Genomic DNA, 26946 nt, shown 5'->3' on the forward strand with positions numbered 1-26946 from the left:
CCTGTGGAGTTGGGGTGGAAGGCGAACTTCAGGAAGTACATTCCAAGGAGGCCCTGGGTGGGCCACTGGAGAGGAGTGGCCTCAGCCACATGCCCTGGCTGGTCTGCTGTCCAGGCCCTGCTTTCTAAGCCCGCATGTATGAGGGGCCCTCAAAAAGTCTGTGGAAAAATACAATTACAAGGTAAGTTTATTTTGGTATAAAAAATTTTGAAATCCATACATCATTTTTTCATAGTGAATATTTCCTATGATCTTCTTGAAGACCCCTTATATAATTGGCTTTCAAAATGTTTTGCACCAAGATAAACTTATCTTTTCCGTGAACTTTTATAGAATTGTATATGTATATATGTCTACATGTATTTAAAAAGCAGAGCAACAGAGAGGGAGAGGGAGAAACAGAGAAAAGAGAGACACATCTTTCATCTGCTGGTTCACTCCCCAGATGCCAGCTACAGCCAGGGTTAGGCCAGGGCAAACCCAGGTCTCTAACATGGGTAGCCGGAACCCAAGTACCCGGGCCATCTTCTGTTGCCTTCCCAGGTGCATTAGCAGGGAGCTGGATTGGAAGGAAAGCAGCTGGATCTTAAACCAGCACTCTCATGCTGACCTTGTAAGTGGCGGCTTAACCCACTGTGCCACAAGGCTGGCCCCTCCGTAGATTTTTTTGAAGGTTTGTTGTGTTTAGGAGAGGTCCAGGCTGGGGTGGGTGAAACACTGACATATACTCTGAGTTAACAGCTGTGTCCAATTTCCTGAGTGACAACTTAGGAAGTGACAACCCCACCCTTCCTCGGGGACCCGGTGTCGTTAGGGTCCCCCAATGCTTTACACTGTGAGTCTTGTTAGAGTAGCCCAGAGATGCCCACGTGCAGTGCCTCGGCTGGCCATAGGCGTTTTTCTCTTGTTTTTCTAATCTCCTTCTGTTTACCACAATGGTCAACAGACTTTTCCTGTCGAGTTTTTGAGAGTAAATATTTTAGGCTCCAAGGGCCAGGCAGTGTCTGTGGCGGTGACTCAACTGTGCCGTGGCTGCGTGAAACCCCCCACGAATGACAGGTCAGTGGGTGCAGCCGTGTCGCAGCAGGGCGGCGTTGGCAGATGCAGGCGATGATGGGCAGCAGCCAGCTCACAGGCTGCGGTCAGCCTGACCCAACCTGGGGCGATCCCCGCCTCCAGACTGGTCGCAGTCTTCACTGTGGATCTGTGGATGTGTTCGGGTTGAAGCAGTCATCCCAGACAGCCAGAGAGAGGGCTCCTCCCACACTGCCCGGAGACCCAGGGGAAAGTTAGGGCAGAGTCACAGGCAGACCCCAGGAGGGCAGGTGCTGGTTCCTGCGGGCTGTGTCGGGAAGAGTCTGCCGGATGTGGTGGAACAGGAAAGCTGAGTGGAATCAGCAAGCCGAGGGCCACTGGGCCTCCCCCAGCCTGAGCGCCTTGGTGGCATCCTGTGTGACCGATCTCTCAGTTCCTGGGTTCTCCACTCACTGGATAGAAAGCCTTGGAATTAAACCTTTTAAAAATGCCCAAACACGAATAGTAATTCTCACTCTTCACCTTTCTACCGTGTCCATCCAGGATTCTGGATGCCAGGGTTGGGTGTTTTGAAATCCCTGCCTGTGCAGCTGACTGAAATCACTGATCGTTTTCTGGGCACGTGATGTTTTTCCAGGGGTGCTTCGAGAAAGCCTCTTTGATGGCGGCTGCTTTGAGGTGGTGGTTTTGATGTGGAATCATTTTTGCTGGGACTCTTCAGCCTTCTGCAAAATAAAAAAAGCCTCACTGATAGACCAAGGCCACAGCCACTTCCATGCCTGAATGGGGCTGAGGAAGTGAGGTGTGGGGTGGGGGTGGGCAGGGAAGGGGTGCAGGTCAGGAAGGGATGAGGGGGAGGGCGGGGGCTACCCATCCTCTGGCAGACAGGCCGGCCTGTGTGTGTCATAACCGCTCATAGAAGGGACCCCTGGACATCCACAGCAGAGTGTCTGCCCATACTCAGAACTGGCTTGCATCTCGAACAGGCGCCATCCTAAGTTTTCTCCTTTCTTAAAGTCAAAAGACTGTGATGTGTGCTGAGACCGGGGTGGGGGTGGGGGTGGAAGTGGATGTCTAAATGACAGCGTCATCCTTTGTGCACAGGAAATCTTCAATTAGACTTGTACGAGTCATCTCAGAACTCCTAATAATGCACATGCATTATCGTTAATATCACAAAAGTCTCTTTGAGCGATGGTTTGGGGGACAGGGCTAGAATGCCTTCACAGCTGAGTCTGTGTCTTACAGACTTTAAATAACCCATTCACTTCCTCTTAACTGTGAAAGCAACGTAGGAAGCAATAGATACTGTACCTCTAACAGCGAAGACACGAACAAAACAGAAAATTATTTTGCCATTTGTGGGGTGGTTTGCTGAGACTGCTTCTAAAAGCCTACAGGATCAGAATTTTCCTGGATTTCCATCATTGTTCTCATTCATGGTGCCATTTCATCCTTAAGATGGCCCTGTGCAGTGGGTAGGGCCTCACCTTGGGTCACTTGGCCGATTTCACCTAGCCGACCTGGCTGGCCTGCTGGCCGTAGGCTCGGCTGGTTGTGGCCCAGTTCTGATGGGGACCAGGCTGCTGCTCTCCTGGTCTCCTCAGCTAATGGACCCTGCTGGGGACCTTGATCTGGGCTGTCTCCTGGTGAGACAGGAGGGCACCGTGTCTGTAGTGTTTTATTTTGTTGTCATTATTGCTGTGTGTGTGTCCTGTTGCTACAGTACCAAGCAGAGCAGCCTTATGAAGGAAACAGGAAATGCCTCTTCTGCTTCTCCCCTCCCCAATTGTTTCCTTTGGGATGACCCTAGATCTTAGTTGAGTGTATCCTATGTGTGTGGAGTATTGTATGTGCCTCTTACGTTTGAGTGTGTGCCTGCGTATACAGCACTCCTCCCCATCGATGGTTTTGTTTTCTGAGGTTTCACTCACCCACAGCTAGCCCTGTCCAAGAATATGACGGGAAGCCCAGAAATGAGCAGTTTGCACTTTTTAAGCTGGGTGTCGCCCTGCCGATGAGCTCACTCACTGCCCCGGCGCGTCCCACCAGGGACACGGAGCATCCGTTTGTGCAGCATTTCTGGGCTGTACGCACTCCCCACCCGTTAGTCACTTGGTGCCCTCTCGGTTATCAGATCAGCTGTCAGGACATCACCGTGCTTGTGTTAAAGTAACCCTTATTTTGCTTAATCACAGCCCCAAGTGCAGGATTCTTGATGCTAAAGAGAAGCCTTAAAGTGCTTCCTTTCAGGGAATAAAAAGAAAAAGAAAGAAAGCAAGCTCTCAACTCTTAACAGGGAAAGAAAAATTACTGTATACTGCAATTGCGAAGCTCCGCGGAAGAGCAGATCTGGCTGTGAAATTGTGAGGGAAGAAAGGGAACTCACGCTAGTTTTGCTGACACACCTCAAACTGCAGGAGGTGCATCCGCAATGCATAAGTGCCTGGATGAAATGGAAAAGGCGCTCAGTGATAGGGTTTGGTTCTATCTGTGGCTTCGGGCATCCACCGAGGGTCTTAGAACATATCTTATGTGGATAAGGGGATTGCCGTTTAGGTACAGACACATGGGCGCACAGATTCTTGTCATTTTCTCCCACACATGTGCTGTGGTCAGCCGTCCACGCCAGTCCTATATCATGTAGGGACTTAGCTCATTCTCGGACATCGTCTCAACTGCCTCCATTTTTTCTACCCCCATTTCGGTAGGACGTGAAGTCCCAATGGTCCCCTCTCTGAAGGAGTTCCTTGTTCCTCCCCCACCCATGGCCCGGTTCAGTGCTGCTCCATCAGACTCTTGGGCGGGACAGGGCCCGAGGATCTGAATTCCAGCAGGCCCCCTGGGTGTCCTCATGATGGCTAGAGCTTGAGGCCTGCTGGCCCAGAAGGAGCATCCAGGCTCCCGCACCTACCCCTGAGACCCTCCCACTGCTTCGTGGTTCTGCCCATGCTGCCCCCTAGGCCAGCGCCTGCTCCCAGCACTCAGGATGACTTTCCTGATCCCGGATGCACCTAGCACTTCTGTCCCCTACCCATCAAAGCACCATGTAAGCCATCTTTTGGCCAATCACTGGCCAGAGGCATTGCAGTGGTTTGCTTGCTTTTCCTGGGTGGCTTGTGCCTGACTCAGCCTTCAGCACCTGGCATCACAGACATGCAGTGAAAGTCTGACCTGGCCAGAGCCAGTGGGTGGGGCTTGAGCAGGAACCACGTCTCCTGGCCCTCAACTCCTGCCCTGAGGGAGGCATTGGACACCCTGACAGAGTGGCAGAGTGGGGGCTCCTCAGCCTGTGTCTCATGGTCTCCTCCTCCATCAGCTGGCGGCACTGTCCCCCCTGACCTGCAAGGGAGACCACAGAGCAGGGGTGCCCGGCTCCACCTGGCTTTCCGTGGGGCCCCCTCCATGCTGCAGCCCCCGGTGCTCCTCTGATCCCCACTGTCCTGCCCCTTGCTTTGCCAGGATGCTGGTGGAGAAGTTCTCCGTGTCGCTGCAGGCCATCCCATCAGTACATCCAGGAGAGACCGTGTTTCTGCCTAGACACCACCCTCTGCCCTGTGCCCTGGACTCCTCACAAATGGAGCCACACAGCCACCTGGAAGGGCTGTTTCTCAGGTGGGTGTGCATGGGGTCAGGTAGAGGGAGTGGGCATTGGTAGTCAGGGCCCCTTCCTCATGGATCCCAGGGATGGGAGCCACTCAGGGGTGGGCATTGTGATGCAGTGGTTAAGCCACTACTTGGGCCACCCACATTCAGCTTCCAGGCCAGCTTCCTGCTGATGCGCACCCTGGGGGGTGGCAATTAATGGCTTAGTTCCTGCCACCCACGTGGAAGACCTGGGTAAAGTTTCTGGCTCCTGGCTTTGGCTGTTTTGGGCATTTGGATAGTGAGCCGGCAGATAGACCATCTGTCATCTGTATCTCTCCGTGTCACTCTGCCTTTCAAATAATTTTTTAAATTATTTTTTTGAAAGGCAGAGCAACAGACAGACAGACAGACAAGCAAAGATCTTCCATCTGCTGGTTCACTCCCCAAATGCCAGGGCCAGGCCATGCTGAAGCTGGGAGCCTGGAACTAAGTCCTGGCCTCTCACGTGGGCGGCAGGGAACCAAGTCCTGGAACCATCACCTGTTTCCTACCAGGGTGTTAAGCATTAGCAGGAAGATGGATCAGGGGCAGAGGTGGGACTCACACCAGATTTGGGACATGGGAGTCCCAAGTTGGGGTTTAACTGCTGTACCACAGTGCCTGTCCCCCAAAATCAATTTATTTTTTTTTTAAAATGGTCACCCTAAATAAGGAAATCCAAAGTGATGTTTTGGCCAATCTTCACATGTCAACTTTTAGAAATGTGACCATAGTTGCATGTATGTGCTTACAATGTTTAATGATTTCAATGCCTATCCTTTAAAAATCCTACATTATTGCAAACACCCAGCCGTGCGTTTGTGTGTGCATGTTGCTTTCTCATCCCCCGTGCCGCGGTTTCCTGGAACAGTCTGAGTCAGACTGGTCCTGTGGGTCTCCATCAGCGCAGGGGCCTCTCTCTGGGCCTCCCAGAGCGTATGATGGTCACTTCCCTCTGTGGTAGTCCCCCCCGCCACCGCTGCCCACTATGCATGGTTTCCTAGTTTCCTGCAGTTTCAGTTAGCCACAGGCCAAACACTCGCAATCCAAAAATACTAAATGGGCAATTCAAGGGATGAGGCAGTTCGTAAGTTTTAAATGGCAGGCCATTCTGGGTAGTGTGATGAAATTGCCGTGGGCTGAGTTAGCCTAAAATTAATCTCTCTCCCTGACGTGTCCCATATCAAAATCTCATGCCATGCTGCTCCACTCTGCCCCAGACATAGCCCCTCCGGTTGTACACGGTACTCACACTGTAACCACCACCGTCTGCCAGTCACTCCGTAGCCGTCTGGGTTATCAGATCAACCTCCATGGTACTGCAGTGCCTGTGTTCAAGTCGCCCTCATTTTACTTCTTAACGAACCCCAAAGCACGAGGATCCTGATGCTGGCAATTCACCTACGGCAAAGGAAAACTGTAAATGCTTCCTTTAAGTGAAAAGGTAAAAGTTCTCAATTTAATAAGGAAAGTAAGGGGCCAGTGTTGTGGCGTAGCAGGTAAAGCTGCCACCTGTGGTGCTGGCCTCCCACAGGGGCACTGGTTCATGTCCCAGCTACTCCACTTCCAATCCAGCTCCCTGCTAATGCACTAGAAAGTAGCAAAAAATGGCTAAAGTGCTTGGGCTCCTGCACCCACGTGGGAGACCTGGAAGAAGCTCCTGGCTCCTGGCTTCAGCCTAGCTCAACCCTGGCCATTACGGCCATCTGAGGAGTGAACCAGTGGATGGAAGAGCGCTCGCTCTCTCTCTCTCTCTCTCTGCCTCTCCCTACCCTCTATAACTCTTTCAAGTAAATAAATAATTTTTGTTTAAAAAAAGGGAAAGAAAAAACTGTATGTTGAAGTTGCTGAGCTCTATGGAGGAATGAATCTTCCGTGATATTGTGAAGAAGGACATAGAAATTGATGCTGTTCTTGCAGTCGCAACTCAAAGTGCCAAAATTAGGGCCAGAATGCATGATAAGTACTTAGTTAAGTTGGAAAAGGCATTAAATGATAGAATTGGCACTCTCTGCTGTTCTGAACATCCACTGGGGGTTTTGAAACACATTCCCCACGGATAAGGGGGTTGCTGTATTTGTTGGAGACACAGCTCTCCTCTCTTGCATTGATGACAATGCAAGAGTCCGTCCCCAGCCCCAGGACAGCTGCCCTGTTCCACTTTTCTGGAGTAAATTCTGAACAGTATCACGTAACCACTGAGTAGGTGGATGAGTTTTGAAAGATTTACCACGTTAATATCCAATACTTGCAATTATGAGCTAATGCATCCAAGAACAAGAACAAGAAGGAATCTTCAGGATCCAGGGCAATGGCTGGCCAGACTAGCGCCCTGCTGGGTTGGTTGTCAAGGGGATGGAGAAGGGGCCAGCCCACTTGGAGAGAAGCACAAAGGTGGGGCTGCTTCTATGGCCTCTTTGGCCACATCAGGACTTAAAACACAGGAGTTAGGGCCCGGTATTGTGGCATAGTGGGTTAAGCCACTGCCTGTGATGCCGGCATCCCATATAGGCACCTATTCGTGTCCCAGCTGCTCTACTTCCAATCTAGCTCCCTGGTAATGTTCCTGGGAAAGCAGTGAAAGATGGCCCAAGTGCTTGGGCCCCTGCACCCTCATGGGAGACCTGGAATAAGTTCCTGGCTCCTGGCTTCAGCCTGGCCCAGCCCTGAGTGAACCAATGGATAGAAGATTGTGTGTGTGGCCGGCGCCGCGGCTCACTAGGCTAATCCTCCGCCTAGCGGCGCCGGCACACTGGGTTCTAGTCCCGGTCGGGGCGCCGGATTCTGTCCCAGTTGCCCCTCTTCCAGGCCAGCTCTCTGCTGTGGCCAGGGAGTACAGTGGAGGATGGCCCAAGTGCTTGGGCCCTGCACCCACATGGGAGACCAGGAGAAGTACCTGGCTCCTGCCATCGGATCAGCGCGATGCGCCGGCCGCGGCGGCCATTGGAGGGTGAACCAATGGCAAAGGAAGACCTTTCTCTCTGTCTCTCTCTCTCACTGTCCACTCTGCCTGTCAAAAAAAATAAATAAATAAAATTTAAAAATAAAAAAAATAAAAAAAAGAAGATTGTGTGTGTGTGTGTCTCCTTTCTCTGTCTCTGTAACGCTGCCTTTCAAACAAATAAATGAATCTTTAAACACACACACACACAAGTCCTCATCTCTTTCCTGGCTACTTAAGGGCTTCCTTATGTTTATTACATTCCTTCTAAGTCCATCTTACTTTTTAATATAAAGATTACTCTTAATGTTTTGACATATTTCCTTTATAGGTGTCTCTCGTGGCATATCCTAAGCACATCTAAAGGCAGAGTGAGCTGTAGGATGTACCCCTGTGTACCCATATCTTACCTTCCACAAGGACCGGCTCAAAGCCAGTCCTATCATGGTCTATCCCTTCCCACATCATCTCCTTAAGACTGCCTAAACAAATCTGCTAACACATAACTTAATCTGTAAATATTTCAGTTTGTGTCTCTAAAGCCTAGGACTCTATTTTAAGTGTAACTTTAATATCATTATTACACCCCCAAAATAGTAATTTATTTATTTGCATTTTATTTGAAAGGCAGAAACAGAGAAAGAAACAGATGCCCCAACAGCCAGGGCTGGGCCAGGCTGAAGCCACAATGCCACCTAAATCTGGACCTCCCAAATGGTAGGCAGGGACCTAAATAGTTCAGCCATCATCTCCTGCTTCCAAGGGGGCACATTAGCAGGAAGCTGCATCAGAAAGAAGTGGGAGAGCCAGGACTTGAACCAGGCATTCCAGGATGGGATGCAGGCATCTCAAGCAGCCTCTTAAGTGCTGTTCCAAATGCCCACCCCTAATTTCTTAGTGTCATTTGTATAGGTCAGTGTTCAGACTCCCTCCATTGTTTTATAATTTTTTTAGAATTATTTTATTTATTTGAAAGACAGAGTTAGAGAGAGAGATAAAGCCAGAGAGAGAGGTCTTCCATTCCGCTGGTTCACTCCCCAAATGACCACAACAGCCAGAGCTGGGCTGATCTGAAGCCAAGAGCCAGGAGCTTCTTCCAGGTCTCCCACATGGGTGCCGGGGTCCAAGGACTTGGGCCACCTTCTACTGCTTTCCCAGGTCATAGCAGAAAGCTGGATTGGAAGAGGAGCAGCTGGGACTTGAATCGGCGCCCACATGGGATGCCGGCACTGCAGGCTTGGGCTTTAACCAACTGTGCCACAGCGACGGCCCCTATAAATATTTTTGTAAGTGGTTTTCATCAGGATCTGAACAGATCCAAACACTGCAGTTAGACAATGTGATGCCAAAGGCGAAATACTAGTGCAGGGGCTAGTGTTGTGGTGCAGTGGGTTAAACTGCTGCCTGCGGCACCGGCATCCCCTATAAACACCAGTTCAACTCAAGGCTGCTCTGCTTCCCATCCAGTGTCCTGCTATTGTGCCCAGGATAGCAGTAAAAGATAGCCAAGCACTTGGGCCCCTGCCACCCACACGGAAGACCCAGATGAAGTTCTAGGCTCTTGGCTTTGGCCTGGCCCAACCCTGGCCATTGCAGCCATTTGGGGAGTGAACCAGCAAATGGAAGATCTCTCTCTCTCTGTATCTCTCCCTCTCTCTTCTGTAACTCTATGTTTCAAATAAGTGAATAGACCTTTAAAAGAAGGAAATACTACTGCACTGTATTGCTGCTCTAACGCATTTTACTATTCTTATTTTTTTGGACATCTATGTTATTTCCAGATCTTTTGGACAATGTGGTAGAGAATATTCTTATACATAGATATGTATCCGGAGGTTTAGAATATACTTCTAGCTGTGATGTGAGATCATTCTGTCTGAGATATCACCATCGAAAAAACTTCACATTGATGTATTGAAAAGGCAGTAATTAAAGAGATGATGCAGGCTGGGCACTTGGCCTAGTGGTTAGGATGCCCGCATCCCACATCAGAACCACCCAGTTTGATACCCAGCTCCGGCTCCTGACTTCGGCTTCCTGCTAGTGCAAACCCTGGGAAGCAGCGGTGATGGCTCAAGGAGTTGGATTTGCCTGGGCTGAGTTCTCAGCTCCCAACTTCAGCCTTGTCCAGTCCAGCTGTTTTGGGCGTTTGAGGAGTGGACCACTAGATGGAAGTGTTCTCTGTCTCTCTCTGCCTCTCTAATACATACATACATACATACTATTTTTAAAGAACAGTTGGGATCCACATTTGGTGTAGCAGTTAAGATGCCACTAAGGACTTCCATATCCCATATAGAATGTCTGGATTCAAGTCCCAGCTCCGCCCCTGATTCCAGCTTCCTGCTGATGCACACCCTGGAAGGCGGTGGGTGGTGGCTCAAGTCCTTGGGTCTCCGACACCCATATGGGAGACTTGGACTGAATCCTAGGCTCCCAGCTTTAGGCTCAGCCCTGGCTGTTGTAGCCATCCGAGGAGTGAACCAGTTAGTATATGGGCGATCTCATCTGTTTCTGTTTCTCTTTTTGTCTCTCTGGTTTTCAGATAAATAAAAAGAATTTTTAAAAAGAGGTGATGAAAAGGGGGGAACGAAAGAGAATGAAGGAAAAAGATAGTGGAGCTGGAGAAAGGAGAGGGGCAAAGGCTGGGCCAGCAGGAATTGGAGCGGAGGAGAGCAGAGAAAGGAGGCATCTTCCTGCGCTGCCTTGGCCCGGAGTTTGTGCTGACAGCAGGTTTTCTGTGCAGGCCTGGCTGGCAGGCAGGATGTGTTTGACAGATGAGATGGCCCATGGCGCGGTGACCTGGGATCAGAGCAGCCTTGCCAAATGGGGCCAGGTGGCCGCCCAGCTTCCCTGGAGCCAGGAATTCAGCCCCTCCTCCCTCCGATATGCTCATGCTGCACAGTGGGGAAGGTGATGCCAGCGCCTGCGACTGCAGTCTTGAGAAAGCTGCAGGCCACTTGCTGGAAGAATGCCCGGGCCCCTGTAGCCTCCCGGGCCCCTGCAGGGCAGTGCGTAAGGGCCACTTCCTGGAGGTCACCATTTAACCTTGGGTCATCTTTCACTTCCTGTTTGTGTCCAGGATTTCAAGTGCAGACACACGGCACAAGAGTGGGGGCAATGGTTGTCTCTCAGTTACGACCCATGGAATTCAGCCAGAAGCACGGCCCCACAGGAGGGGCCAAGTGACTGCATCTCTCTCTCTCTCTCTCTCTCTCGCTCTCTCTCTCTCTCTCTCTCTCGTAGATTTATTTACTTGAAAGGAGGAGATACAGAGATGGGGGTAGAGAGAGATCTTCCATCTACTGGTTCACTCTCCAAATGGCTGAAACAGCTTGGGATGGACCAGACTGCAGCTAGGAGCGAGGGACTCCATCTTGGTCTGTCCCATGTGGGTGGCAGGGGCCCAGGCACTTGGGCCATCTTCTTCTGCTTTCCTAGGTGCATCAGCAGGGAGCTGGATTAGAAGTGGAGAGGCCCGACGCTCATGTGGGATGCCAGCATTGAAGGCACTGGTTTAACCCACTGCATCACAGCACCTGCCTGCCCCGATTATGTCTCTGAAGAAGCAGTTGAGTCAATTCTTGCCATGCAAAAAGTTAACATTTTCTGAGCAAATGGTTTTTTATTTTCCTCATTTCTTCTGTATTTCTTCCTACAATGAACATGTATCATTTCTTAAAAAAAAATTATTTATTTGAAAGACAGAAGAAGAAACAGAGAGTGAGAGAGAGGTCCTCCATTTGCAGGTTCACTCCCAAATGGCTGCAATGGCCGGGGCTGGCTAGGCAGAAACCGCGAACTAGGAGCTCCTTCCAGGTCTCCCACATGGCTGCAGGGGTCCAATGACTTGGGGCCATCCTCTGCTGCTTTCCCAGGAGCATTAGCAGGGAGCTGGATTGGAAGTAGAGCAGCCAAGACTCAAACGGGCAGCCATAGGGGATACCAGCACTGCAGGAGGCAGCTTCACCCCCTATCCCCCAGTGCCAGCCCCTTCGTATCATTTCTGTTATTAGAAGGGAATTCTATTCTATTGAGCCGGTGCCACGGCTCAATAGGCTAATCCTCCGCCTGTGGCGCCGGCACACTGGGTTCTAGTCCCGGTCGGGGCGCCGGATTCTGTCCCGGTTGCCCCTCTTCCAGGCCAGCTCTCTGCTATGGCCCGGGAGTGCAGTGGAGGATGGCCCAAGTACTTGGGCCCTGCACCCCATGGGAGACCAGGAGAAGCACCTGTCTCCTGGGTTCGGATCAGCGTGGTGCGCCAGCCACAGTGGCCATTGGAGGGTGAACCAACAGTAAAGGAAGACCTTTCTCTCTGTCTCTCTCTCTCTCACTGTCCACTCTGCCTGTCAAAAAAATAAAAAAAAAAGGGGGGGGGGATTCCAAACCCTGTCTTGTAATAGATTCTCTTCATCTGAACCAACTGTGAAATGTGGACACAGATCACGCAAGCCCCTTGTCTGGGGTTGCACATCAAGTACTGCAGACTTGTCGTCTGGGCCCAAGTGGCCTCCCCGTGAACGGATGCAGGATCCTGTGCAACTGGAGATGGTCTGGACGACCCCCTCTCATCCTCTCATCCATCACCAGGCAGGATGCGTGACCTCAGGTCAGTTCCCTGGGACCGAAGTCAAAGGCCTGGATGACAGAAGCCAGTACCAGCCAATTCCAGAAGCTGAACTCCTCCCTCCTCCCTCAACAGCAGCCCTTGAAGGAGATCCAGTCTTCCTGAGTGGAAGAGCATGTGTCAGGACCAGACCCACAAACCGCACAGCTCAGGGCAGAAGCCAACTTGTGCAAGGCTGGAGATTGCCTGCCCTGCTCAGTTCATCGCAAGCTCCCCGAGGCGCTTTCAGGAGTGTCGGGGCACACGTTTGTCCTGTGGATGCACCTGCCACCATGGTTGTGAGGACTACACACTCCCCCAGAGCCTGATGCCCAGGCCAGGCCTACCACGTGGATGCTTCAGCAGGCAGGAAAAGGCAGGAGGCAGAGGGGTCCGAGATTTGTTGACCTCAATGGCGCTTGTGCACCGCTTCTCCCTGAGGCCCGCAGCCCCTGGTTTGTTGTTGTTGTTGTTGTTGTTGTTGTTGTTGTTGTTTTGCCACAAATCCCTCTCCTTCCTGGAGGAAGATGACCAGGTTGAAGTGCAGGTGAAGTGTATTTGTCTAGACTGGAGTGTCGACTAGGCTAGGACTTCCTACTGGCTGCCAGTAGGGAGCCCCGAGAAGAGAGAACAAGAGGAGGCAGCGATGACCTTGACTGTGGCTGGGGTCCCTGGGCTTCTTGCCCAGGTTGTACTTACGTCTCTTTAAAGAAAGAAAAGAAAAAAAGCAGGGGCAGGCTGGCGTTTGGCATAGCAGTTAAGGCTTTGCCTGGAGACTCCTGTTTCATTTCAGAGTGCCTGGGTGCAAGTCCTGGTCCTGCTTTCCATCCAGCTCCCTGCTCATGCGAACTCTGGGAGGCAGCGGACAATGGATCAAGGATCTGGAACCTTGGCACTCACGTGAGAGCCTCAGATGGAGTTCTAGGCTCTTGGCTTCAGCCTGGCCCAGTCCTAGCTGTTGCAGGCATTTGGAGAGTGAACCAGCAGATAGAAGATCTCACTCTGTCTCTTTCTGGGTCTGTCTCTCCACGGATGAAGGGTCTCTGTCTCTGTGTGTCTTTCTTTTTTTTTTTTTTTTTGACAGGCAGAGTGGACAGTGAGAGAGAGAGACAGAGAGAAAGGTCTTCCTTTTTGCCGTGGGTTCACCCTCCAATGGCCGCCCCGGCCGGCGCACCGCGCTGATCCGATGGCAGGAGCCAGGTACTTATCCTGGTCTCCCATGGGGTGCAGGGCCCAAGCACTTGGGCCATCCTCCTCTGCACTCCCTGGCCACAGCAGAGAGCTGGCCTGGAAGAGGGGCAACCGGGACAGAATCCGGCGCCCCGACCGGGACTAGAACCCGGTGTGCCGGCGCCGCAAGGCGGAGGATTAGCCTAGTGAGCCGCGGCGCCGGCCTCTGTGTGTCTTTCAAATAAAAATTTAAAAATAATTTAGAAAAAGAAAAAGCGGCCGGTGCTTTGGTATAGCAGATAAAGCCACCGCCTGCAGTGCCGGCATCCCATATGGGTGCCGGTTCGAGACCCTGCTGCTTCACTTCTGATCCAGCTCTCTGCTATGGCCTGGGAAAGCAGTAGAAGATGGCCCAAGTGCTTGGGCCCCTGCACCCACATGGGAGACCTGGAAGAAGCTCCTGGCTCCTGGCTTCGGATTGGTGCAGCTCCAGCCATTGCAGCCATCTGGGGAGTGAACCAGCAGATGGAAGACCTCTCTCCTTCTGTGTCTCTGCCTCTACCTCTCTGTAACTCTGCCTTTCATATCAAATAAATAAATCTTTATTAAAAAAAAAAAAGAAAGAAAAGAAAAAGCAGGGGCTGTGGAGGGGAAGCCTCATCCGTTGTTTGTTTCTGTTCTACGCAGGCATTTTATTGAAACTTTGATTTGAGTAACTTGGCAGAGGGCCAGCAACAGAGCCCATGTAAATAACTACGCTTAGTGTTTATCCTTTTGCCATCACTCGGGATCCCAAGGCATGCAGAGACTGTGCCCTCGGGACTGCTGCCCGCGAAGTAGATGAGGAGGGAGAGGCTGCAAGAATCCTCCCTGGACGTTGTCAGGGACAGAAATGCCAGGGAGATGGCTGGAGCTCCCCCAGTTCTGTGCCGACTTGTTTGTGTGTTTCCCTTCCGGGCCGATTCCCTCCCTCCCCGCCTTCTGCTCCAGTGGGCGGCCAGGGGCGGGCTGGGGGTGGGGAGGACGCAGACATCTGCCCTCTGTCATTGCTGTCGCGGCTGGAGATTAGCAGGGCTCCGGCTGTGGCTGCGCCCCGTGCTCCTCTCATCTCCAGTCATGGCTAAGGGACCTGGGTGGGAACCTCCCTTCCCTGGGGTCCTCGAGGGTGACAGCTGTGTGCCTCACGCTCAGCCAGGCCTGTGTGGCACCTGCTATCCCCCACCCCACCCCCACTTCTCACTCCAAAATCCTCTGGCATTCTCAGCATAACTTCTGACCTCAGCATTGGCCTAAGCGCGGACGAAGGCACCCGCTTGGGCCCAGGGACGGCCTTCTTGACGTGCAAGCATGACACGGGATTTTGTAAATCTGATAACATCTGATTGAATCACCCGCAGCTTTTGAGCTTCCCCTGCATGCTCCTCCCATCGTTTCCCTTTTCCCCTGCTGTGCACCCAGCCAGGGCAGTGTGTGTGCCAAGAGAGGATCCGTACGGCACACTTGAGGTTACCGAGGTTACCAAGGTTACTGCATGCCATGGTGACCAGGTGGAGGCTCATGCGGTTCCGCGGAAAGGAAGCAGCGCTCCCCTGGTGCCAGGCGGGCGGGCACCACACCGGCTCGTGACCCAGCCTGCACCGGAGACAGCCCATGGAGCTCTACACGGCTCCTTGAAAGCTGTTCACTCGCGCTCGCTCCAAGGAAGAGCAGGACTGTGTCTTTGCCGGCGCACTCTCTCTCCCGAGATCTTACAGATGAGACCCAGCCCAGCAGCAGTGGACTCAGAGGCAGACGGCTCATTCTGCGGCAGGAACGGAACTCGGCTGCAAGGCCTGCTTAGCAGGAGGAAGACGTTGCAACCCCAGGACGTCTCTCACGCAGAGCAGCAGCTGCAAATGTGTTACTCTGAGCCAACGGGGGCTTGTACTACCACCCCACTGGGAAACTGGCAGAGCGCCCGCTCGCCCACCGCACCACGCCAGCTTCTCCTAAGTGCCCCTGGAGCTCCAGCCTCCTCGACACATGGCCTCTGCTGGGGTCCTGCCAATTTGCAAGGCCCTCCAGACTTTGTTTACTTGGGTATTGTGCATGTACTTGAAGGCATTGCCTGTCAGGGTCAGCCCGCAAAAGTATCCGTGTGACCAGGCACGTGGGGCAAAGTGGCGTGTGCCAGCAGCCCGGGGGCTCACGCGTGTTTGGATGTACACATCAGGGTCTGTTTTCCAGCGGTAAACTTCGTAAGCCCAGGAACAAAGATGCTTTCTCCTCTGAACTTAAATGACTTGGAAAAAAACACACACACTTTGCAAACTGCCTGGACATCCTCAAGGAGACAGCAGCTTGGCTTGGGGGATCTTTACTGTGGAGCGTTCTGTTCCTGGCAGATTAAAGTCCTATGTCCTTTTTTAAAAAAGGAGAAAACGGAGGAGGATGAGGAAGAGATGGAGGGACGAGGGGAAAAAGGAAGAGGTTGGACTAACCAAGGAAATCTCTACCTAGGGTCAGGACGTTAAATTCTATCTATCTGAAATGTTCTTGGTGTGGATCTGGCCATTGAAATGGAGAACAGGAGCTGGTAGGCTCCAAACACAAAAGATAAAGAAGTAGGAAGACTCATTGCTTGCCATGATGGATTTATGCTATGCATACGTGTTGAAATATTGCACTCTGCCCAATAAAAATGTGCCAGTATTCTACGTTAATCAAAAAATGTGAGTGATAAAATATTTTTAAAAAGGAGAAAAAACAACAAACTTGAAATTACTTTTTTCATTTCCTGGACTCCATATTAATTCTCAATGGGACATTATCTAGAAAGAGAAATATTAATAGTCAGAAAACATACAGAGAGTGGAGAAATCCACCCCAAAGACAGTCTCTCTGGGTGGAGTTGGGAAGGTGACCAAGCCCAGCCAACCCCTCTAAAATGACTTGCAGAGCACCTGTGCCCATCACGAGCAGAGCCAGCGTTGTGGTGCAGCATGTCAAGCTGCTATGTGCGACGCTGGCATCCCCTATCAGAGTACTGGTTCTAGTCCCGGCTGCTCTGCTTCCAGTCCGGCTCCCTGCTTAGCAGTGCGCCTGGAAAGGCAGTGGATGATGGCCCAAGTACTTGGCTCCCTGTCACCCACATGGAGACCAGAATGGAATTCCAAGCCCCTGGCTTTGGCCTGGCCCAGCCCCAGCCATTGTGGCCATTCGGGGAGTGAACCAGTGTATGGAAGATCTCTGTTTATCCCTCTCTTTGTGTTACTCTACCTTTTAAATAAATAAAATAAATCTCAAACCCACACACACGACTACTTCAACTCATTTTATGGAGACCTGGGATAGACCAAGCTGTCCTACAAAGGCAATGCTGCACCTAAAGCAGGCCTCCTCCCAGGCCGGCGGTCTGACTGCCCAGGCCAGCCAGAGTGGACACACCACAGGTCACAGGCCCATGGTCAGCCCGAGCGCCATTCCTCTGACTCGGGGACAGCAGCTGCTCTCGGTTTCTGAGAGTCCTTTACGGAATCCTTGTTGACTGTTCCCTTCCCAGAATTTCCTAGTCCTGGGAAATTATTTTCTGTTATTTTCCCATCTTCTCAGGTGTCCCCTCTGTGTTGGAAAAAGCCACGACAGACAGAAACTCAGTGTGTAAGCAGATACTGTGACGCTAGCACGGCTGCACGGTAATCCCGTCTGCCCCTCAGGTCAGGGCCTGCAGTCAAGGCACCACGACCCTCTACTCACCCTTAGTAAATGCCTCAGTTTCCCTCTCCATCAAAGTGTGCCACACAGAAGTATACTTAAAACACTGTGAGAGGCCAACGCTGTGGCGCAGTGGGTAAAGCTGTTGCCTGCAGTGCTGGCATCCCATATGGGCACTGGTTTGAGTCCCGGCTGCTCCACTTCCGATCCAGCTCTCTGCTATGGCCTGAAAAAGCAGTAGAAGATGGCCCAAGTCCTTGGGCCCTTGCACCCATGTGGGAGACCTGGAAGAAGCTCCTGGCTCCTGGCTTCGGATCAGTCCAGCTCCGGCCGTTGCGACCATCTGGGGAATGAACCAGCAGATGGAAGACTCTCTCTCTCTCTCTCTCTCTCTCTTTCTCTCTCCCTCCCTCCCTCCCTCTCTCTTTATAACTCTGCCTTTCAAACAAATAAATAAATCTAAAAAAAAAAAAAGCCACTGTGAGGGAGGCTGGCAATGGATTAAGCTGCCACCTGCAATGCTGCCATCTCATATGGGTCTGGTTCAAGTCCTGGCAGCTCTACTTCTGATGCAGCTCCCTGCTAATGATCCTAGGAAAGCAACAGAAAATGACCCAAGTGTTTGGGCTCCTGTCATCCATGTGGGAGACCCAGATGGAGTTCCAGGCTCCTGGCTTCAACTGGCCCAGCCCTGGGCCATTGCAGCCATTTGAGGAGTGAACCAGCGGATGGAGGATCAATCTCATTGTCGCTCTCACTCTCTGTAACTCTGCCTTTCAAACAAATGCATAAATCTTTTAAAAAGGGTTGGGGGGGGGGACCAGGAATGTTCCTGGAAAGCCCTTGTGACAAGCAGGCAAGTTTGATGAGGGCACCTCGTGTCGAGGACTGGAAAAGCCTATTAGCTCTTGGAGCGGCTGCGACGTGACCATCTCCCATGGACCTCCCTTAACCTCGCTGCCTGTCCCCCAGCTCCTCGCAGGCCCAGCAGCTCTCCTTCCTGCACCACGGCCTCCTGAGCAACCTCTACCTGCACAGGACCAGCTGCCCGGTGCCCCTTCTGCAGTGGCTGTTCCAGGTGAGGACCAGACCAGCCGCTAGGTGGCGGGAGTGCAGCAGCCTCCTAGCTGGGGCCAGCCTGCAGGCGGGAGGAGCTGGGCTGGGCATTAACCTTGTCCTGCCAAGTCTGGGGCTGAGGGCAGAGGAGGGAGGAAAGCTGATGGGGAGTTAATCCTCACGGGGACCCAGGTGTGGCCTCAGCCTCTGCCTCCCACTCGGTGTGCACCTCTCCGGGTGTTGCCTGTGCCACCCAGAAGCCTAGCTTAGCTTTCCGGAGGGGCCTGGCGCTCCCAGTGGACTTGAAGTCCAACCCCTCAGTGTGTGGATCCATGCTTCCCCAACGAGGGCTCCTGTTGTGTCAAAAATCTCTTCCCCGGCCACCAAGGTCCCCTAGCTGATAGGCAGCCCCCTGGGGCAGGGGGGTGCCCACAGATTTAAAGCCGAGGGTGCTGGTGGGTCGGAGGGCTTGCTTCCTGTCTGCTGTTAGTCGGCCAGAGAAACCTGCAGCTGCGGTCTCTTCCCTCCTGGTTGTCTTTGGAACATTTTGCCTTGGGGGAACATCCACCCTGCCTGGGGCTTGCAACTTTTGGAGAGACAGAGACAGTAAAAACCCAGCAGGGACGGGCCCAGGAACCAACTGCTACAATCTGAATGCCTGGCATGAGGATGCCTGCCTGGCCTGGGCCCCCTCCCAGGGCCCCTGGGGATGGGCTGGTCACAAGTTCCAGCTCGTCCTGTTGCTGCCAGTTGGAGCCTGGACCCCAGCTGTAAATCACAGCCACTGTGCAGGGCGGGTTCAAGGAAGTCCTCCCCCTCGGCAGGCTGGCCACACTCCAGGCAGAGCCCTCCAGCTCCTTCTGCTTCCCCCCACCCCCAGCCCCCAGCCCTGGGGCCGCCTTCGTGCGCTGGTCTGCTGCAGAGGAGAAAGACCCCAGGCTCCTGGGGCCCTGGTGTGGCCCTTGCTCTCGTGTCCCTCTCCCCCCACGGCCTGGTGGGAGTGGATGGGGAGGAACAGGGAACAGTGTGTCCATTATTCTCAGCCCAGCCAGGACAGCTTCTCTCTGCTCCTTGCACAGCAGATGACGAAGCACACAATTAGGCATTGGGAGACACAAAGAGCCCAACTGAGAGGGCGCCCACAGAGGGGCCTTGTGTGACCCTGACACGGCGTGGAGTGCCCTTCCTCTTGGGGGGATCAGTCTCCATGAGGTCCTGGGACCCCAGAGCCTCCCCCAAGACAAGGTCAAGCTTGGTCACCTGTGGGTGTGTTCCTTAGCATCTGCCCTGTGCTCCGATGGCCCCATGTGCAAGTGAAGTGCGTAACCCTCGCAGACCGCCCTGGCCACTGCTCGGCCCAGGGCCTGGCATTGTCAGCGGGTGGAGGCCCCGGTTCACGCTCCATCCCCCACCACGGCGGAAGCCAGGTTGGCAAGAGGGGTGCCCTTGGCTTTGGGAGACCTCTGGGCAGTATGCTCCGCGCACTTCAGAAGCTTATATAGTTAGTGAGGACTCTGGCTGCAAGAGGTAGAAATCCAAGAAGGGCCCCCCTGCAGCCTCCTGGGGAGGAGAGCAAGAACGGTCCTGGGGATCCCAGGACAGGGATGTGGGTGGCTCTCGGGTGGAGCTGGAACCAGGATGGGGAAGCATCAGGAAGCTGGACCAGCCTCCGCTTCTCTCTCCTCCCCGGGGGGCTCCCTGGCCAAGCAAGACCAGGCTGTGTCCACAAATCTGAGTCCCCAGGAAGGACAATATAGTTTTCCTGAGAGGATTAAATGGTCCCCTGGTCCAGTCAAGGCAGCTGGGTGAGCGGGGCTGCAGGAGCCTACACGGACACCTGGGGTCCATCCTGGGAGCTGGGGGTGGTGAGTCAGAGCTCTCCAGCTCTGCTCAGTCCACTGCGTTCTTGGAGAGGCCATGCTGAGTTCCCCTGGGGTCTTGGTCCTGCTGCCCCCGCCCCCCAGAGGCTTCAGCCGATGTTCTCTCGGGGAACAGGCTTCAGCCACAGTGCTCTTGACTTCCGTGGGCTTGTCCACCTCGTGTGGACCTTCCAGGTGAGCCTCACCAGGGAGGATGGGCACGAGCAGGTAGCGTATATCCTCAGTGAGTTTCTAGAGAGTCGAGTGTTCGGCTGTAGAAGTTACAAGAAGTCACAGAGGAATGGACCCCGAGGCAGTGGCTTCCCTGCGAGTGCCCCAGCTGTGACGGGGAGGGCAGTAGATCCAGCAGAGGGAGGGGCTGTGCAGCAGGAGGGGTCCCCGACAGTCCTGAGGGGCTCTGCAATCCGGTGACCCTTTCGGGTAGCCTGAGTTGAAGTGAGGGCTCCAGGCCCTCAGACCCCAGCATCAGCCTGTCACCAGACACAGGCTGCACTTGGAGAGGTCATACTCTCGGGCCAGGTCCAGGAGTGGCATTCAGCCCTCGGGCACTCCAGAGCCACTGTGTCTGAAAGGGGGAGTTCCCTACAGCACCCACCACAGCTGTGAGCTCTCAGGAACCCCGCCCCGAGGCCTGGCCCCGACTGTGTGTCCCCAGTCAAGGTGGCACTGTGGGTGGGTGCTGGGTACTTGTTTGTGCCCACATCCCCGGCGCAGGACACACTGACTCCAGGAGCATTCAAATAAGGATCCCTGTTGTCTGGAGTTGTTTGAGGTTGTGGATCTGCACTCAGGACCAGGATTTTCCACGCCAGTGGTCTCAGATGACTGTGAAAGTAAAGCACTGACCCGGAAACAATTCGAGGATCCCAGAGCGGGGCCAACCTGGTCCTGCCCAGCTGACTGCGGTTGGTCAGTGCTTGCAAGCTCCTTCTCTCCTCTACGCTGGCCCCCGCCCTGCAGGGACATGGAGGTGACCGCAAGGAGTGAAAAGCCAGAAGGCCCCAGACCCTCCCAGAGGGAGGTGGACAGAGAAGGGAGTTTCAAGTCCCACGGACCTGGCTTTCACTCCTGGGTTAGCAACTAACGGGCTGCGTGACCCGAGGGGAGTTGCTCGACCCCCAAGCATGGTTTCCTCATCTGGACGATGACAGCAGTGACCACATCCTCCTCCCACGTGGCCTAGTGAGGATGAAATGGGATTTATTTAATGCGGGGTAGTGGAAAGGCATTGCCTTTGTGCCTTAGAAATGACCCTGCTCACCTGTTTTGTTTTTGTTTTTGTTTTTGTTTTTCTCCTAGCTTCTGACATGGCCTCCAGAAACGTCTTCGAGAGCCTTTGATCTCCTCTGGGACCTGAGTGTGGATGGGCTTTTCCGTCAGTCTGGTCAGTACCTGGTGCAGGGTGGAAGACTGGCGCCCTTGGCCCCGTACAGCACACGGCTGTCAGTGCCCCAGAGCCCAGCACAGAGGGAGGGGCTGGTGGCGACATCAGAGCCATCTTCGGCCCTGGCTCCAGCATTAGTAAAAAACTGAGCTGGCAGGCTCATTGGCACCTTGGTCCGGCCTCAGATCCTGGTCTCCGAGGCCAAGTCCAGGCTGACCTCACAGTCTCCTGGGATTCCAGAGCAGTCTAAAAATTTGGGTTCACACTGGGGTAGTCTCTGGTTCGAGGGGGACAGAGCATGCCTGGGAGGGTTCCAGGAACACATCCACAGAATCAGACCAGCTGCCAGGGTTGGCGGCACCGACGGGAAGCACCTGAAGCTCACCGCCCTCCCCACCACTGGCAGCCTCCCTCGGCTACTCGAGCAGCAGTGGTCCAGGCTGAAATGGGAGCCTCCAGTCTGTCCCTTGGCCCTGTCGTCTGGGGGGAACATGTTTAATTCATCTTTACTCCTTAAGATGTCAGAGTTCCAGGGAGCCATTAATTTTCCTCTTAGCGACTGCACCCTTCCCAGGCTGTCATCACTTGGCACCTAAACTTAGACACTTTGGCACCAAAAAATATCAAGTAACCATCTGAAAGTTGCTGGCGGTCCAGGGTGAAAGGGATTCCTGGGTGCCCAGGCCCCGCCTGTACCGAAGCTGTAGTCTACCTCTCTCTCCCTCTCTCCCTCCTTCCCTCCCTCCCTCCAGGGCACAAGACCACAGGACTCTGAAGGCTACGGGCATAGTTGCAGGGTGCACTGTGCACCCCAGCCCTGTGAGCTTCAAGAGCTGGCTGAGCTGGGGGCTATCTGTCAAACTGGAGGATTCCAGACTCCCCCAGCCAGTCCCCCTGTGGGCCCCTCACGCCGAGCTGCTGAATATAGCGCCAGTCCCAGCATCCTCTCCCTTTGCATAACCTCTGCCCCTGCAGCCTGGGCCGCCCTCTGGAGCCCCCGGGGCCTTCTCTGCGGCGTGCCTGCCCTTTTGGGGAACAGAGGCCTCCCTTGTGCTGCCCCTCTCCTCTGTGCAGTGGTATGTGTCTCCCCCGCAGGCGCCCAGGGGACAGCCCACTCTCCTTTGCTGCTTGCCACGTTGTTGTCCCTCCTTTCCCTTCCATGGGACGTGGCACTCCTGGTCAGTTCGGGTCTGGTTCCCCTCACTCCAGGTGTTTGCCGTGGGCATGACCTGAGAGGCCAGCCTGCATTCTGTTTGCCTGCCCAGGGGAATAGAACCTGTCCTAGACAAGTCCATGCCAAGGTCAGGATCTGGACTGATGGGGGAAACAGCAGAGGCCGGGGGCACAGAAGGACAGGGGCTTGCGCGGACATTTACATACAGAGCGGCGTTATTCCCAGGAGGTGAGAGGTGGGAGGAGCCCAGCTGTCTAGATGAATGTCATGTTCATGTACGGTGGGACCTCGTTCACCTTAAACATGAGAAAATTCCGACAGGTGCCACAGCACGGGTGAAGCTTGAGGACATCTTGCTAAGTGGAAGAAGCAAAAGGGCAAATACTGTGTGAGCCACTTCAGTGGGGTCCACGGTGTAGTCAGCTTCAGAGATAAAAACAGTGGTTGTCAGGGGCCGAGTGGGGACTTGGGGTCAAATAGGTGTAGAGTAGTTTAGAATGATGAACACGTTTTTAATATATTCTTTTTAACTTGAGAGGTGGAAGAGAAGAGAGAGAGAGAGAAAGAGCGCTCCCATCCACTGGTTCACTCCCCAGGTGTCCCTCAATGTAGGGACCCGCCTGCTTGAGCCACCACTGCTGCTTCCCAGGGTCTGCAGAGCAGGGAGCTGGAGTCAGGAGCCAGAGCTGGGAACTGAGCCCAGAGCCCGTATGGGAAGCAGGCATTTCCCCAGCATCCTAACTGCCAGGCTCAAGCCCTGATGAGAAAGTTCTAGAGATGGCCGGGGTGATGGCTGCACAATATTATGAATGTACCTAACACCACTGATTCACACACTTCACAGTGGTTAAGATGGTACATCTTTCATCTATTTTACCACAACTGAAAAAAATAAATAAAAAAGGGGGCTTGGTCAAGAACAAAGCAGCCAGGTGCCAGGAGAGAATCTACCGAAAGCTGGAACTAAAACTCAGTCGCTGGGGCAGGTGTTTGGCACAGTGGTTAAACTCACCTCTTGGGATGCCCACATCCCGTATCAGATGCCCGGGTTCAAGTCCTGGCTGCACTTCCGATCCTGCCTTCCTGTTTCCTGGGAGACAGCAGTCGTGGCTTAAGTTCCTGGGTCTCTGCCACCACATGAGAGACCTGGATTGAGTTTCAGGCTCCTGGCTTCATCTTGGCCTAGTGTGCTCGCTCGCTCTCTCTCTCTCTCTCTCCCCGCCCCCCTCCACCTTTCAAATAAAGTAAAAATAGATAAATCAAACTGTTAGAAAAAGGTCTTTACAGAAAAGTTTAAAGGGGCTGGCATTGTGGCATAATGGGTTAAGCCTCATGGACTTACTCCTCCAAGGTAGAATTCAAGAGACTTGCTTTTCCAGCCTTCTTTCAAATACTGGAATTTTTAGTTTTCAAATTCCCATCTAGTTCTTTTTTTCTTTCCATAGTTTCCACTTCTTTACTGAGATTTCCTTTGTGCTCGAGCAGCATGGGCATACAGTCAGCCCTCCATACCCGTGGGTTCAGCATCCACAGATTCCATCAACTGTGGATTAAAATACTCAGAGAGGGGCTGGCGCTCTGGCATACAAGTCAAGCCACCTCCTGCAGTGCCAGCATCCCTTGTGGGTGCCAGTTCAAGTCCTGGCTGCTCCACTTCCAATTCAGCTCTGCTAATGTGCCTGGGAAAGCAGCAGAGGATGCCCAAGTCCCTGGGCCCCTGCACCCATTTGGGAGCCCCGGATGAAGCTCCTGGCTCTGGCTTGACCCAGCCCTGGCAGTTGTGGCCATTTGGGGAGTAACCCAGAGGATGGAAGATCTCTCTGTAGGTCTCTTCTCTCTCTCTCTCTCTCTCTCTCTAACTCTGCCTTTCAAATAAATAAAGTAAATCTTTAAAAAAGAGTACTCAGAGAAACACTTGCATCTGTACTGATAATGTTCAGAATTTTGGAGGCCGTTATTCCCTAAGCAAAACAGCAACCATTTATGTAGTATTTACACTGTATTGGGTGTTACAAGTGCCCTAGAGATGAATGATGGGGAGATGCTTATAGGTTATGTACAAATACTATTTTTTAAATTTTATTTATTTTATTTTTTAAATATTTATTTACTTGAGAAACAGAGTTATAGAGAGAGAGAGGTCTTCCATCCGCTGGTTCACTCCCCAGATGGTCTCAACAGCCAGAGCTGAGCTGAGCCAATCTGAAGCCAGGAGCCAGGAGCTTCTTCTACATGGGTGTAGAGGCCCAAGCACTTGAACTATCTTCTGCTGCTTTCCCAGGCCATAGCACAGAGCTGGATCAGAAGAGGAGTAGCCAGGACTCGAACTGGTGCCCATAAGGGATGCCAGTGCCACAGGAAGATGCTTAACCTACTACACCACAGTGCCAGCCCCTGCTTATACCAGGAGTGTGAGCACCCTCTGACCTTGCTATGAAGGGCCTCAGATATCATGGAACGACTGTGTTTTCCTTTGTGACAATGAGCACAGTCACAATAGCTACTTTAAAACCCTTGCCTGTAATTCTAGCATGAGTCATCTAATTCATTATGTGGACAGTTCAGTATGAAAGCCAACATTTATTTAAAATGGGTAAAGAAATCATACCAAATGCTGGACCTCGGGCTGTTCTCGTCCCTTTATCCTGGATCTCTTTAGAACGTGTTCCAGAAATGCTCATGTAGAAACGCTTGCTGATGGCAACCTGGCTTCCCCTCCCACCCGGGGCCCATGCAGTGGGGTAGCCATGGAGCCTGAGCCCAGTTACCTTTATGATAAACTGGATTCTGGCTAGAATACACCTGTTTCCTGCTGAAATAGCCAGAGCCCATCTCTGTTGTCTGTGGCTTAGGGCTCTGAGCACTCCAAAAGCTGCTCTTAGACCTGTCTCTACAATGGTGAATGAGTAAAATGGTTCTTCCACTGGAGAGGACCCACTTTCTCCGAGCAGACAGTAGAACAAGCCAGGGTTCCTTCTCCAAATGCCCACAATGGCCAGAGGTGGGCCAATCTGAATGCAGGAGCCAGGAACTCCATCCAGGTCTCCCATGTGGGTGGCAGGAACCCTATTGCTTGATTAGAAGGAAGCTGGATTCAGGGAAGAATTGGGGGGGGGCGTGGCTTTTGGCGGTAGCAGCTGAAATGCGGATATTTATATGGAGTCTCCTCTTGGTAACTAATTCAGGGAAGACGACTACAGAACGCCCATGTAAACCCATCTGCAGCTGCATTTGCTGAGAGCCCACTGGTTCTCAGCCTTGCAGGTAGGACTTGGGCGTGCAGAGGTGCAAGGGCAGCAGGGAGCAGTGGCAGCAAAGACAAGGAGATGGCAGGAGCAGGGCCTCCTGAAAGGGCCACAGTAAGGGATGAGACCAAAAGTGTGGGCCAGGGCTGGAGGATGGGGGTGTCATTTCAGACACGGTGAAGCTTCAGCAGTGGTGGGCAAGGCCAGGATGAAATTTGTGTTGTCTGAAGCTGTAAGTCACCTTCTACACAATCCATCTTTCTAAGGCAGAAGAGTTTAGTTTTTAGTACGTTCACGGTTGTGTCACCACTGTATACCTTCAGAACATTTTCACCTCCCCAGAATGAAACCTCATACCCAGTCCCTCCCCCCACCCCCAGCCCTCCGTCGGCCACTGGCAATCCTCAATCGACCATCTGTCTCTGTGGATTTGCCTATTTCGCACATTCCATGTAAATGTCCATTTATCTGACCATTTATACGGTATGGAACCTTTTGTATCTGGTTTCTTTTTTTTTTTTTTTTTTTGACAGGCAGAGTGGACAGTGAGAGAGAGAGACAGAGAGAGAAAGGTCTTCCTTTGCCGTTGGTTCACCCTCCAATGGCCGCCGCTGCAGCCGGCGCACCGCGCTGATCCGATGGCAGGAGCCAGGATCCAGGTGCTTTTCCTGGTCTCCCATGGGGTGCAGGGCCCAAGCACCTGGGCCATCCTCCACTGCACTCCCTGGCCATAGCAGAGAGCTGGCCTGGAAGAGGGGCAACCGGGACAGAATCCGGCGCCCTGACCGGGACTAGAACCCGGTGTGCCGGCGCCGCAAGGTGGAGGATTAGCCTATTGAGCCACGGCGCCGGCCTTCTTTTTCTTTTTAATAGTATTTACTTGAGAGGCAGAAAGAAAAAGATAGAGTTCCTATCTGCTGGTTCACTCTCCAAATGCCCACAATGGCTAGAGCTGGGCCAGAGTGAAGCCAGGAACTCAATTCAGGCCTCCCATGTGGGTGGCAGGAACCCTATTGCTTGGGCCATCATGGCTGTCTGCTGGGACCTGCTTTAGCAGGAAGCTGAAGTCAGGAGCCAGAGGTGGGTATCAAACCCAGGTACTGCAATATGGGCGGCGGGCGTCTTAACCGCTAGG

The 26946-nt window shown here is 53.0% G+C and overlaps 1 protein-coding gene across 15 annotated transcripts in view; it reads left to right on the forward strand.

Annotated features, from left to right (window-relative positions):
• Positions 1 to 26946, forward strand: part of FAM178B (family with sequence similarity 178 member B) — a 117644-nt gene that overhangs the window by 23737 nt on the left and 66961 nt on the right. For all 15 annotated transcript variants that reach the window (XR_011386479.1, XR_011386480.1, XR_011386481.1 and 12 more), the window contains 3 exons: positions 4498 to 4650; positions 18045 to 18150; positions 21308 to 21392. Coding sequence is in view for 10 of the 15 variants with exons in the window: in XM_051835736.2 (XP_051691696.2) it covers positions 4498 to 4650; positions 18045 to 18150; positions 21308 to 21392 (344 nt within the window). In the remaining 5 variants the exon portion in view is untranslated. The remainder of the gene's footprint in view (positions 1 to 4497; positions 4651 to 18044; positions 18151 to 21307; positions 21393 to 26946) is intronic.

This window comes from Oryctolagus cuniculus, chromosome 2 (genome assembly GCF_964237555.1).
Source record: "Oryctolagus cuniculus chromosome 2, mOryCun1.1, whole genome shotgun sequence".
Lineage (NCBI taxonomy): Eukaryota > Metazoa > Chordata > Mammalia > Lagomorpha > Leporidae > Oryctolagus > Oryctolagus cuniculus.